Below are 13,736 nucleotides of genomic sequence, written 5' to 3' on the forward strand. Positions count from 1 at the left end.
AGGCATTGTCAGCGGTCGAACAGGGATCAAAATGACCCTTTTTGGCCTCATGAGATGGTTTGACAGACGAGCGGACGACGAGGCATGTGAACACTGCACAGCACACACCGAACGCAGGCAGACAGCAGGGCCGAGAGAGCGACACAAGACGGGTGCCGACGTCAGAATCTGGAGCCGGCGCGGGCGAGGAAATGACACATCACGTGAACCTAGATCTTTCTCCGACACCAAATTGGGGAAAATTAGATGCTGCTAACAACTTGGACTGAACCAGCATGTTGCTATCCAAAAGATTTCTCTGTTCATCAACCAACCCATAAGGTGTCGCAATCCCTTTACTCGTATAACCTCCTAGACTGTTCTCGCGCTTCTTACAAGAGTAGATGGTGAGTGTCCCGCTCGAGACAACATCTGCTTGCATTTCATTCTTTCATGCAGCTAACATTTTCAGGCGCATCGAATCATCACGCAAATCGTCCTCACCGGCGGCCGTGTTTTCGGCAAAGCCTTTGCAGAGGCATACAAGCAAGCACAAGCATCCTCTCAATATGCGAAATCTGCCGCCGGAAGCGGATCGGCCGCGGCCAACAACTCTGCGGCCTCTGGCATGAGCCTCGACGAAGCCTGCAGAATCCTCAATGTGAAACCTCCCCAGGGTGGCGTGGCCAACATGGAGCAGGTTCTGGAACGATTCAAGAAATTATACGACCTTAATGAACCCAAGAAAGGTGGTGGCGGCTCATTCTACCTGCAAAGCAAGATCCTCCGCGCACGGGAACGAATAGAGATGGAAGCGCAGGCCGCCGAACGGAAGGCCGCTCTGGAAAGAGAAATCAAAGAAGGTTGGAAGCCCAAAATGTACAGAGATTGAAATTCCCTGTGCTAACCGTCTGCGAAGGACGGTGACCTTACTGGATGCACGCCGGATCTGGACGGACCCTTCAGCAACTTCCCAGACTTTCTCCTTTCCGATCTTCGAGATTCATTCATGCATAGCGGACGGCGTTGGAGCGTAAATATCACATTGTGGGGTGTACAATAACAGGCGGATGGAAAGCGTTCAGACATATGCTTTTGATAGGCGAGATGATGTGCAGATCTTGCATTCGAATGTTGGGCCCGGAGAGGCCACGGTTCAGTCGAGAGCAAAAGCTGGTTCAAGTGGATAGTCATCAATGTTCGGAGTCAGCCTGGAGATATAGGTGTTGACGGGGAGAGTCAGCAATAGAACGCTCTCCACTCAGGTCGAGGGCAGCCGCGAGATGAGATAATGGAAGATGAATGGCCACCACAACCAACCATATGATTTGTTTCATTGGGATTGGAGGGCATTGCTGTAACCACCTGCAGTGCGTCAAATATACCTGCTGTCTGCTGCCGACAGTAAGGAGCGAATGTTGATTCTCTTTTCTCCACAACGGACTCCCGTTGAGCATGTCAGAGGGCAACCAGCATTCAGTGCACAGCGTGTGTGAGTGACATGGACAGCTTTCAGGCGCGGGTATAGACGGGTATAGCAGTGCAGGCTCTCATAAGCCGCATCTGCCTTGAAGGCAGTCCTTATAATAATGCAGGGAACGTATCTCGGCCCGGGGTTGCTAGTATGCCTGGAGGATCTCCCGGGTGCATGGACAGCACGGTGTAGTGTACGCAAGATGAAGAAGGGTCCAGGCGGAAGGGTAAGGACGGAGGGGTGTGCACTCGTGCCGGTTTCCAGATGGCCAGAAGGCAGATGGGCAGATGGCAGGCACCAATCTCACCGCATCATGGATCTGGGTGGCGTCGTGCTTGATTCTGCTTCGCCATCGCCGTCAAGGCTGCAATATCTTGTGTGACCATTCATCATTCAGCTGCGTTTGCTGTTTGTAGCGCGTAGATGCCTGAATTGCCAGAATGCCTGAGATGGTAAGTGAAATGTCGCTCTATCTCGACATGCCCTTCATGTCCTCCTCCTAAGATCTCCTCCGTCTCTTGCGCTCTTCGCATTCGCATCGCCTTCTGACAGAAGCATCTAGGCATACTGCAGGCCAATCGCACTCCTCCCTCTCCCTAGCTCAGTGTAGCCTCCCTCTCTAGTTGGCAGTCCGTCGGCTTTGCGCAGGTACCAACGCCCCCACCAGAATCTCGCAATCCTGCCCCTTCGATCCATCTAGGGAAAAAGACCGTGCCGGCCATCGATAGACAGCCTTCCCGATCACGGCCACATATCAAACCTGACCGCCGCCGTGATTAAAAAAGTAAAACAAATCCAACGCTCCTTTAAAATCCAATTCGCTTCTGTTCACTCCTTTTCCGTCCTTTATACATATATACACATAATATACGTCTGCAGGCCCAAACATCATCCCTGGCGATGACTGACAAAGCCATGTTTAGGCCAACGGCTCCGCTGTCTGACTCACTCCCTCCCTTGATCTTTGGTACCGCCACCTTCAATTACCAGGTATTGAGCAGCCGTCCATGGCAAGAAAGAGTAGCAGCTGATGTTGTGTCAAGTATAACGTCGATCCTTATGCCCTGAGCAGCACCTCTCTCGTCCAGAAAGCTCTTGCTCAAGGTATCCGCGCCTTTGACACTTCTCCTTACTATGGACCCGCCGAAGAAATTCTTGGGGCGGCGCTGGACTCTGACATAGTGCGAAACCACTATCCGCGAGACCAGTATTTCATCCTCACAAAAGTCGGTCGAGTTGCTTCTGATGGCTTTGACTACTCTCCTGCCTGGGTCCGGGAGAGTGTCCAACGGAGTTGCAAACGCTTGAAAACCAATTACCTCGACGTGGTTTATTGCCACGATTGCGAGTTTGTCTCGCCTCAGGAGGTACTTGGCGCCGTACGCGAACTGCGTCGTATCCGGGACGAAGACGGCACCCTTAAATATGTCGGCATTTCCGGCTACCCAGTCCACGTTCTGTGTGAATTGGCCGAGATGATTCTGCAGGAGACCGGCGAGCCCATTGACATCGTCCAGTCGTACGCCAACTTCACACTCCAAAACACGAGGCTGCTGTCGGAAGGTCTTCAACGTCTGGTTGCCGCCGGCGTCGGCATCGTGACCAATGCCAGTCCACTGGGCATGGGGTTGCTGAGAAGAAACGGACCTCCGGTTGGGGGTATGGGCAACTGGCATCCAGCACCTGATGATCTGCGACAGGCTTGTATCGATGCCGGAAAATGGGCCAATAGCAAGGGGGAAAAGCTGGAAGTGGTCGCTGTTCGCTTTGCTCTTGAGAATTGGCTCCGCGAGGGCTCAAAGGTCGGTGCGCTAGGAAGTCCCCTGGGCGACAATGACACCACTTATGGTCATGTCCTAAATCTGCCTCGAGAGAAGCTTGGGGTCTCCGTCATGGGTGTCAGCAATATGGAAGAACTGGACGAGACATTGCGAGTGTGGAGGAGCGTCCTCGATGGGTTGGCCGACGACCTCGATGCTGAACCAGGTACCATGACTCCGTCAGACGCTGTCAGCGATCACGAGTGGTCTCTCTCGCGGCGTCAGACCATTCGCATGCTTGCAAAAGGCATTCGAGCAGTCATTGGGTCTCAATGGGTGGACTATGCCTGGCCCTCCCCTGATCCTGGGTTCGTGAATCGACTGAAAGCTCAGCGTGTTGTCGACGACGAGCCCGAAAACACGGAAACGACTGATGCGCAAGAGGCTACCATGTTGACACCGCCTGCAGATGCAGACGATGATGGAAATGCGACGGATGTGCCTGCATTGTGCGGTGAATCTTGATCGCCAAGGTTCAGGATTTTGTGAGGCAGTGTCTTTGCCTGTATTGACTCCTTTGTGCGCGTCGCGCAGCAGCCTTTTGAGATCTGCTCCTCATTTCACCGCAGTGCAGACAGCCTCGTTGACTCCACCACCGTTCGTTCCTGTCAGCAAAGATATATCTCATCGCACAAGCGGCATATCTTCAATTCCTGGAGACTGGCAAATACTCCGACCTTGTGATCGAATGTCAAGGAGTTGAATTCAAAGTCCATCGCGTTGTTGTGTGTGCGCACTCTCCAATGCTGGACGCAGCATGCGGCGGACAATTCCAGGTATTGCCATGAAACTCCTGACCCATTCAATCACCATTGACAACCATCCAGGAGGCTCAGAGCGGGCGGATCACATTACCTGAACAACAGCCACATATCATGGCACGAGCCATTGAATACATGTTGCCGGGAAATACAGTGATGAGGATCTCCCTCTCTTCTATGCAAAGATGACCACACAACACGATCCTGATGACATCGTGGACGACCTTCCCGGTCAACTCACTGAGCTTGAAGAAGGTGGATTGCGGTATCCTCTCAAGGTTAACGCCCTCCTCTATGGGTGTGCCGACATGCTAGGAATGGCAGAATTGAAGACTCTGGTCTCGGAGACGTTCCGGGAGGATGCCGAGGCTGCAGTGGCGATGGAAGGGTTCGACGAGTCTACGCCTAGTATATGAGAACACCAAGGTCGACGACCGGCAACTGCGACTCGCCGTCACCCGCCTGTGCGTCGAGCACCATGAACAACTGCAGTCCAGGCCGGATACGCTCCAGGTCATCCAAGAGCACGAACCGACCGTCTGGGCCGTCTCCGTCGACGTTCTGAAGAGTTGGCTGGTCGCTCCTCCGCCGGTCCTGCAGGAGAAGATCGCGAAAGACGCAGTGAACAAGGCGGTCACCAAGTTCAACGCAGAGGCCAGACCCCTCCCTCCATGCGGCCACTCCGGGTTCTTCGCGAACTACGTTCGAATGGCTGTCGATGACCGGGGAGTCCCGACTGTCGAGTGCCGACAATGTCACAACCTCCTACATGGTGTTTGATGGGCTGGGTCCCAGACAGAGAGTCCAAAGAGCGTGGCCAGGCAGGTTAGGGAGGGAGAGGAAACCCGGACCAAGGAGAGACAGAGGAAGGGAAGGAACCGTTGGGGGTTAGTACTCGGGCGCAGATCTGACTGCCGCTTCAGATCTTACATGGCGATGCTGTAGCTTCAGCAGCTAGGTTCTCACGGTTTCCAAGAGAGAAAGCCATGGCGCAGCCAGGGTGCTAGGGGCTGACAGCCATACCAATCGAGATTCACGTTCAGCTGCAGCTTCAGACTCATGGTAGTTGTCCAGCAAGTCCTCCGAAGAGGGAGACAAATCAGACAACTTCATATTGCATGACATTAATGAATTAATTTAAGAGCATAATATCTAAGTGCCTATTTCGTAGCAGAACTCCCAACGCCTGGCCGGGTATCATAGCGCGCTTCTCTCTCTCCTTGGTTCACCTCTCGACTTCCCCGTAAAAGGGTGTAAACCCCTTCATGCTGCAGTCTAAACAAACAGTAGCAAATATCCCATCTCCTCGAGTACAAAAGTGCTGGTTTGGTTTGGTTTGGTATGGGTTTTTTTTGCAGTCTCTCATGCCTTCAGTCAATGTCGACCACAACACATCGTTCGACAACGGCATCCACGACGCCCTGGACCGTCCACCTGCCATCCCAAAAGCGTTTCCAGAGAGTATCTTCGCCGGCGACATTACCGACGGCATCCTCGAGGCCCTTGACGCCGACCATGCCCTCCCTCTCCCTCCAGAGGCGTTCGGCCTCTTCGCCAGCGCGGCGGACTTCAAGATCCTCGTCTTCAGCACGATAGAGATCGCACTTGTCACACTCGGTGCACTTGACGCCCGGGGTGGGGCGGAAATGCTCGCAGAAATGACGGTAGCCTTCGCCGCCGCCCTCGAAGTGGGACGAAGAGCCGGCCTTGCCGATGTTCTTGCGGCACAGGTAGCACATGCTGTAACCACACACGCAGGTGAGTTTGTTGCAGCCGGACGACTTGACGAAGCTGGTGCCGCAGCGCGGACAGGTGCGTTTGATGGCCGCCGTGCGCGCCGCTTCCACCGTCGTGCGCAGCGATACGATCAGCGGCTCGTGGCAGACGTGCGGGTCGTGCCATGCTTTCAGGCACTTGAGGCACGATTTGCGCGAGCAGCCTGGTCGGCGGCAGACGAAGCGCGTCGTGCGTTTCTGGAGAGCCAGATTGGCCAGCGCCGTGTAGAAGATCGCGATGAAGTAGTGGGGGAAGAGAACCAGGAATGGAATCAAGAGGAACATTAAGGCGGGGATGAGTTCCAGTAGGAGGATCAGCGTGAGTGTATTGATGCCCGTGGGTCTGCGTATGCGCCACGTCAATGTACTTGCGACCGAGTTGCGGTCGTAGATCTGCTCCGCTTCGGCGTACGAGCAAAACGGGCATCGCAGGATCGGTAGGCCGGACTGTTGCAGGTTGTGTTGCGCCAGACGGTCCTCGAATCGTGACCATGTCCCAGACCCGGATTTCTCACGAAGGACGGCCCGTCGCACGAGAGATTGAGGGATCCGGCCATCGCAGGTATCACTGGCCAGGCATTTCAAGGCGCCGTGTTCCACGTCGACGGACTTCGCCCAGCCTTGTCCGAAGATGGCCTCGTGCAGCGCTCGCCGGACACAGTCTAAACAGATGATATGGTCCGATTGAGTACATATTGATGCATCTTCGAACGGCACGTCGTTGTAACAGACCTGGCATTCGAACAAAGCACTGGCTTCCTGGGCTTCTTGCAAATTGAGTGCCTGAGCAAATTCGAGGTCAACGGTCTGCTGGTCCTTCGATCGCTGCGACTGCGCGGGGTGCACGAAAAGCGCCGCCAGTTCGTGGTCAAGTTCTTCGGAGCCAGAAGCAAGTAGCCTGGGTCCTCCTGGGTCCGCCTTCGTCCTATCCAACAGCGAAGATGGCGTCTCATCCTGAGCCCTCTTCTTCTTGAATATGCTCGTCAGCGCCACTTTCCACGATTTGTTTGCCAGCCCTTGTAGGATCGGTCGAGCATTGGTGTACGAGAAATTCGCTTCCGCAAGGACTGCGTCCACTGCACTCTTGCTCAGTCCGCTGAACTCACGCCCGACCGCCCACTTGACCCCGTCGATGTAGTCTTTCGTTCGGAACATTTCCTCTGTAGGAATCGGATCGTCCATGCCTCGTGGCGGCACGTTCAAGCGGCCCTTAGCCCATTCCGCCTTGTACTTGTGAAGCTGTTCGGTACATATTGGCAGCCTGCTGTCGCCGTCGAACCGCAGCAGCAGCTCGCGAAGGACTTCGACTTTGACATCGGGGAAGAACTCGGCGAGAATCAACAAGTCCTTATTCAAGGATACGGACGCATCTTGCTCTGCTGCACGGATGAGAGACTCCTTGGAGCCTGCTCGGAACGGATTCTTGCGCAGCACTTCGGTAAGGGTCGAACCAGGAGATGTTGTGCGGGTGGTAGAGGATGATGAAGAGGAAGAGGATCGACGAGCCGGAGTTGAGGTCAAGGATGGAGGTTTGGCGGCACGTTTGGATGAACTCATGTACAGCCACATCGCCGTCACAGGAGACTTCCCGACATGGTCACAGACTCGACATCGGAGGTAAGAGAGGAAATCAAGCAAACAAGCACCTTTCTGCCAGTGCTGACTATATACCTACTCTAGACTCGTCGTCATGCAAGCGCAGGCGTGCGTATAAGGCTGACGAGGAAACGCTGCTGCCCCCACCAGAAACTTGTCTCAGGTCACCCGGGACGTGCTGCTGAGCCCCGAGAGTGCCGCAGAGCACCCTATTATCCTCTATTATTCTCTCAATAGTGTTGCCCCCCCACATCCACCTAGAATCACATCAACAAAAAATCGCTCAATAATACAATCATTCAGCAAGCACCTCCCACTATTGATTCAGGATGAAAATAGCAGTCAAAGAAAAAGAATGTAAATAGTCCAAAAAAGAAAATGGGGCTCAATCGGGATTCGAACCCGAGGCCTGTCACAGTTCATGGCTTTTTCAACCAAGAGGCACCCGAAGCGACAATCATACCACTAGACCATTGAGCCACCGTCGAATTTGTGATCGAGAAATCTGCGTTTTTTTGGGCCGCATATTATAAGAACCCTAAAATCTGGAGGCTCCGGTAACCTCCGCTCAGCGTTCTTTCTCAACTCTTCGCAGCCCATATGGTCCGCCGGAAGCCTACAGAGCACGGCTCGATGCTGCTAGTAGCCGATCACGCACTGAGAAGCTCAATATGTGTTCGCGGATAGACGAATGTTTTACAGAAATGAGGTGCCTTGGAGGAATAGATCGATATATCTCACGAAGTCCAATTTCCAAACCGATCACGCTACCTCAAGAAGATATTTTCACTAAACCTACAATTTCGGTTTGGGACCCTCAAGCAGCTCTGCACCAGCGGCAGCTATGCACAGCTTGCCTGTCTCCTTCACCTTTGTCTGGAAGATGACCTTGTTACCCTCCTTCCACATCTCCGTGATCAAGGTCTGTCCGGGGATGACAGTGCCCGCAAAGCGAACCTTGATGTTCTTGAACAGACCATAGGTCTGAACAATGTGCTTGCCGCTGAAGCCGAAGAAGCAAAGTCCATGAAGGATGGGCTCCTTGAAGCCACCCACCTTGCTAAACTCGGGGTCGATGTGAAGAGGATTCCGGTCGCCGTTGAGTCTATACAAAGCGGCCTGGTCTGGCGAGGTTGCCTCCTCGACAACGGCATCCGGGGCGCGCTTTGGCGGTGAGTAGACCGCGGTGGCGTTTCCACGGTTGCCACCCTTCTTTGGGCCTCCGAATCCGCCAGATCCGCGGATGAAAACCGTGGATTCGTTATAGAACAAATCTTCCCCGGTATTTGCATCCTTGGTGGTGACACCAGTGACGACGATGCCAGCATTGCCCTTGTCGACGACTTCAATGAGCTTGGGAAAGGAGACAGTCTTCGCCTTTGTCGGGATCGGATACTTCCGTATTTCCAGGTACTGTTCGCCATGGAGTAACATCATTGGTGAGAAGTTGGGCACAACATCATCCATGTTGAATGGCGATTCTGCATTGAAAAATGGGATGACGCCAAATGTCGGCAGCACTTGGAAGTGGTCATCGTTCTCATACACCAACGGCAACTGGGTCCTGCGGGCGTTCAAGGACAAGTTGTAGAGAATGACGTCGCGGTCGTCGTAGCTGTATACCGTACCTTTCGACTCGGCCTTCTTCGCCTTCTCAATTGCTGCAAGGTAATCTTTGTCGTCACTGGAGCCTGCAGATTGCTCACTCTTGTTCTCCATGTTGGCCATAATAGCCTTGAGGCCGTCTTGAGGGGACTCGGGGTGATCCGCACGACCATCATCGAAGTCGACGATCTTCGCCCATTTCCCAACCACGTGCTCAGGAGCCAGTGGGACGTCGATGGGGAAACCCACACCTCCAGACCTCTGCCATCTTGTCCGGGCTTGCCAGCCACTGCCGACCTCGAAGAGCAGACCAGTAGGTGGGTCGGGAGTCTTGTCGGAGCACAGCAATAGCACAAGCGGCGCGACATACTCGGGTTTGAATGCTTGCACCAGCTCATCAGGAAGAATTGTTCGAGTGAGCGCTGTGCCGGCATTTGGTGCGATCGTGTTGACGAAGATGTTGTTCTTCCGGCCTTCCAGTGCCAGAGCACGGGAGAAACCTAGAATGCCGAGTTTCTACCTTTATTAGCACCCAGCACAACTGACATAGGATGGTCGACTTACCGCGGCCGCGTAGTTGGCCTGGCCAAAGTTGCCATAAATCCCGCTGGTGCTGGTGGTGTTGACAATTCTGCCATACTTCTGCTTGAGCATATAGGGGTAAGCGGCCTTGGTCACTTTGTAGGTACCGCGGAGGTGGACAGCCAGGATGATATCCCATTGCTCGTCTGACATGTTGGCGAAAGCCTTATCTCTAAGTATGCCGGCGTTGTTGACGAGGATATCGATTCTTCCGTATGCATCGATGGCGGTTTTGACGACGGCCTCTCCATCTTCGACGGAGGCCTTGTTTCCCACCGCCTTTCCACCGAGCTTCTGGATTTCCTGGACAACGGTGTCAGGGTTCACTAGATCATTGACCACAACGGAAGCGCCCAGTTTGGCAAATGCCAGACAGTATGCACGACCGAGACTGGTGATGTCAGTATCAAACCATGCTAGGAGGCATACGGAACATACCCAGCACCGCCTCCGGTCACCAAGACCACTTTGCCGTCAAATCTGATCTCCTCACCGGGATCATTGCTTCCCATCTTGAGCGAATCTTCCAGTTTTGAGACCATGTCTGCCGGACCAGTAGGGTATTCAGGCTCGGAAAAATCGTTGACGGCATCCCATCTCTTCAAGATAGCACCTGGCGTGTAGGTGGTGTCGGCTTTGAGAAGGAGTCCCTTTGCACGCTCCCACCGCAGTTTCGCAATGTGGCCGCCGCCTACCTCAAAGATCGAGCCGCTCTCGTGAGTGTTGGAAGGATGAACCAATGCTGCAACAAGGGGAACCACCCATTCAGGTTTGAGGTTGTTCAGGACATCGGGGGGCATGACCGTCGCAGTCATTCGACTGGCGGCAATGGGTGCAATGACATTGCAAATGATGTTGTATTTGGCGCCCTCCTTGGCCAAGGTCTCGGTGAACCCGACCTGGGCGAGCTTCGCTGCCGAGTAATTGCATTGACCGAAACTGCCGAACAAGCCCGCCGCGGAGGCCGTGTTGATTACTCGGCCGTACTTTTGTTTTCTGAAGTGTGTCCACGCAGCTCTTGCGCACTTGTATGCGCCCTTGATATGTACCGCGTTGACCAGATCCCAATCAGAATCTTTCATGTTCTTGAAGCTGACATCCCTCAAGATCCCGGCGTTGTTGATGAGAACATCGACGCGACCAAAGTTATCAATGGCGGTCTGGATGATCTTGTCACCGTTCTCGACACTGTCATAGTTGGCCACGGCTTTACCACCGGCACTCTTGATCTGGTTCACCACCACGTCGGCCGCCTGGATGGTCATGTCAGAAAATGCCACCTCGTGTGGTTCGGAGCATGTGACAATGTAACACGCACCTTTGTGTCCGCACCCTCGCCTTTGAACGAGCCACCCAAGTCGTTGACGACGACATTGGCACCTCTGGATGCAAAGAAGACGGCGTAAGCCTTGCCTAGGCCACCGCCGGCACCAGTGACCACCACGGTCTGGTTGTCGAAACGCAGTTCTTGGACCATCTTCACCGGTAATTCATGCGGATTCGGGAAAAAGGGTCAGAATCAGGTGTGGACGAATTACACCAAGGGAGACAGTGGAGGATCCAGCAGAGACTCAAGAGAAAGATGCGATGATGGCAGCAACAAAGGAATGGTCAATGATGGAAGGAGTTGATGCTTGCTTGATGATTTGGACGTACAGTTCTGAACTTCAGAATGTCGCTGAATGCCCCATGTTTTGGACGTCACTGTCAGCCGTGCCTGCCTTCCGCCTGCGATGCAACTTCGAGTTGTGGCCGGCATTTTGATGATTTGGGGCCGAGGCCCGGGGAACCTCGGCTCATGATCATGTGACGCGCCCGCATGCTCATCCTCCGCCGCCAGTGCCACCTCCGCCTTCGACTTTTCGAGCTTCTCTTTCCTTATCATTAATTATTCTGCCCCAAATACGGGGTCACGGACAGCTACCCAAAACCCCAACTGAACACCGTACCACATGCCAAGGGGAGCCTGGGAAGCCCGAGGATATAAGGGCTGATCACTACTGTAGGTGCTAAGCAATAGATGCTATCGGCCGTCCATACCATCGGCCAGCTACAACAATTTGAAGAAGACGGAGAGTTCGTGATTCTTATAAAGCAATAACATCCGGGGGCATTTTTTCCCCGTTTCAGTCCTGCAACGAAGCAACTTATGGCATGTGGAACGAGATTCAGACGTGGGAGGCGGAATGTTGCGCCTTCGCCCTATCACCACTGCATGGAGTATAGAGGTACGTACCGAGCCATGCCCTTAGCGACTTACTACAAACGACAGATCCATACTACTATAGTACAGACAGACCTCAGTACGTAGCTGCAAGTGCCTGGACTGTGGACTATTGTTGGCTACTCGTGTCCCGATAGCCAATATATCAGCCAATTGTGTCGCAATTCCTGGAGGTCACCCGTACACTGTATATCAAATGCAACCTCGCCCATTCCGCCATGTGTAGACAAAGTGAACTTTCACTCTATAGAATTCACCATAAGGTAGAGTTCCCTGAAGCCACGTTGATATTGAATATTGATGTGTGGCAACATTCATTAATGAGGTGAATGATTGGTTTGGACAGGACCACTGCAACCGGAGTCGAGGCCGCGCAATCAGATAACTGATATGACATTTTTTATCGTCAACCGGGCTGCTCTCCGCAATTCAACATCGGCCCATTTCTTTTAGGAGATTCCAACCCCAACCCCAATCTCACCATTGAGAAAATAAGATCAATGATATACTGACCAGGCTTTTCTCATATTATCATCCTATATCACCAGTCTCATAAAGGATAAAGGGCATGTGATGACCCGACCTTCAAGCAAGACTCCAAAATGCCCGAGATCCAAGACGATAAAGCGCAGTATGTAGTGCCCTTCATCCTGTCGCTATTATCCGACCACCACGCACGACATTCCCCAGCCGCCAATCCAGCAGCACCGCCATTCTTCATTGGCCTGAACGGCGTGCAAGGCGCCGGGAAATCGGTGCTTGTTTCCATTTTGAAGAAGACGTTGACTTCTCCACCACACAACTTATCGACCGTCGTCTTTTCGCTCGACGACTTCTACCTGACACACGCGGACCAGGTCGCTCTGGCCCAGAGTCACCCGGACAACCCACTGCTGCAGCATCGAGGGCAGCCATCGACGCACGACATCCCGCTGGCTCTGTCGGTGTTTGCCAGTCTGAAGCAGAACAAACCGACCAAGATCCCACAGTACAACAAGGCCGCTTTTTCGGGCCAAGGCGACCGCGTGCCGGAGAATGAATGGGAATATGTCAACGCCGACCCGTCGTCACCTGTCCGCGTGGTTTTGTTTGAAGGCTGGTGTGTTGGATTCCGCCCGCTCTCCGACGAGGCGCTTGCAGCGAAACACGCCGCCGCGGTGCAGGCGCTGGACAATTCCACGCCTTCGAACCCATACAAGGGGCGTCTGGGCCACAATACCCTGAAGAGCGTCATCGCCATCAACGAGGCGTTGAAGTCTTACGACGCTTTGACCTCGCAACTCGATGCCTTCATCCACATCGACGCCGAGGACCCGCAGTACGTGTACAAGTGGCGGCTGGAACAAGAGGCCGGCCTGCGCGCGTCTCGAGGCAGTGGTATGACGGACGACCAGGTCAGGGAGTTCGTCGACGGCTACTATCCGGCGTACGAACTGTACACGGACACGCTGCGCGAAGGATTGTTCAAGGGCATCAGGGAGGATTGGAAGGGCAGGCAGCTGCGTCTGGTGGTCGGTGAGGACAGGAAGGTCAAGGAGGTGGTGAGGATCTAAGAGACAATGTCATAAGCAACTAACCGTTCAAGGCATCACATATACTTTTCACAGCTAATACCAGAGGTTGTCTCTCTGCAGTTGGACCTAAAATGAGATCCCGGCCGGGAATCTCAACGCATCAGACAACGTCCAACCCTGAACCATGCAGACAGCAACATACGCATCGATGTTTTCCTGCGATTACATAGAGAACTTCAACCTACAAAAACGAAATACATGGTTATGATGACGCGAACACCAGGTAGGCAAGTAATTCGGCTACCATACCATTGAGACCGATCCCTTCTCCATGCCAGAATAGAAGGCGAGAGCTCAGCCGCCACAACGCTCGAACATAGAATCTCAAAAGCTAGGGGTGCCCGGG

The 13,736-nt window shown here is 53.7% G+C and overlaps 6 protein-coding genes across 6 annotated transcripts; 4 read left to right on the top strand and 2 right to left on the bottom strand.

Annotated features, from left to right (window-relative positions):
* Window positions 1-383: 383 nt before the first annotated feature.
* On the top strand, window positions 384-871 carry A1O1_03464 (uncharacterized protein; the record flags this gene model as incomplete). The annotated part of the gene is made up of 2 exons (XM_007724369.1): window positions 384-386; window positions 452-871. The coding sequence occupies 2 exons, from the start codon at window positions 384-386 to the stop codon at window positions 869-871; spliced, it is 423 nt and encodes a 140-aa protein (XP_007722559.1).
* A 1,497-nt stretch (window positions 872-2,368) lies between these two features.
* On the top strand, window positions 2,369-3,738 carry A1O1_03465 (alcohol dehydrogenase; the record flags this gene model as incomplete). Its single annotated transcript, XM_007724370.1, has 2 exons — window positions 2,369-2,443; window positions 2,497-3,738. The coding sequence occupies 2 exons, from the start codon at window positions 2,369-2,371 to the stop codon at window positions 3,736-3,738; spliced, it is 1,317 nt and encodes a 438-aa protein (XP_007722560.1).
* Window positions 3,739-3,890: 152 nt separating this feature from the next.
* Window positions 3,891-4,661, top strand: A1O1_03466 (uncharacterized protein; the record flags this gene model as incomplete). The annotated part of the gene is made up of 2 exons (XM_007724371.1): window positions 3,891-4,049; window positions 4,101-4,661. Coding segments are annotated over 2 exons (282 nt in total), but the record flags the coding sequence as incomplete, so codon positions are not given.
* Window positions 4,662-5,404: 743 nt separating this feature from the next.
* On the bottom strand, window positions 5,405-7,366 carry A1O1_03467 (uncharacterized protein; the record flags this gene model as incomplete). The annotated part of the gene is made up of 1 exon (XM_007724372.1): window positions 5,405-7,366. One exon carries the CDS (start codon window positions 7,364-7,366, stop codon window positions 5,405-5,407), a length of 1,962 nt encoding a protein of 653 aa, XP_007722562.1.
* Window positions 7,367-8,200: 834 nt separating this feature from the next.
* On the bottom strand, window positions 8,201-11,069 carry A1O1_03469 (peroxisomal hydratase-dehydrogenase-epimerase; the record flags this gene model as incomplete). The annotated part of the gene is made up of 4 exons (XM_007724373.1): window positions 8,201-9,526; window positions 9,575-9,983; window positions 10,031-10,845; window positions 10,911-11,069. 4 exons carry the CDS (start codon window positions 11,067-11,069, stop codon window positions 8,201-8,203), a joined length of 2,709 nt encoding a protein of 902 aa, XP_007722563.1.
* A 1,349-nt stretch (window positions 11,070-12,418) lies between these two features.
* On the top strand, window positions 12,419-13,369 carry A1O1_03470 (uncharacterized protein; the record flags this gene model as incomplete). The annotated part of the gene is made up of 1 exon (XM_007724374.1): window positions 12,419-13,369. One exon carries the CDS (start codon window positions 12,419-12,421, stop codon window positions 13,367-13,369), a length of 951 nt encoding a protein of 316 aa, XP_007722564.1.
* Between the last annotated feature and the right edge of the window lie 367 nt (window positions 13,370-13,736).

The sequence above is a fragment of the Capronia coronata genome (genome assembly GCF_000585585.1).
Source record: "Capronia coronata CBS 617.96 chromosome Unknown acBCG-supercont1.3, whole genome shotgun sequence".
In the NCBI taxonomy this organism is placed as follows: Eukaryota; Fungi; Ascomycota; class Eurotiomycetes; order Chaetothyriales; family Herpotrichiellaceae; genus Capronia; species Capronia coronata.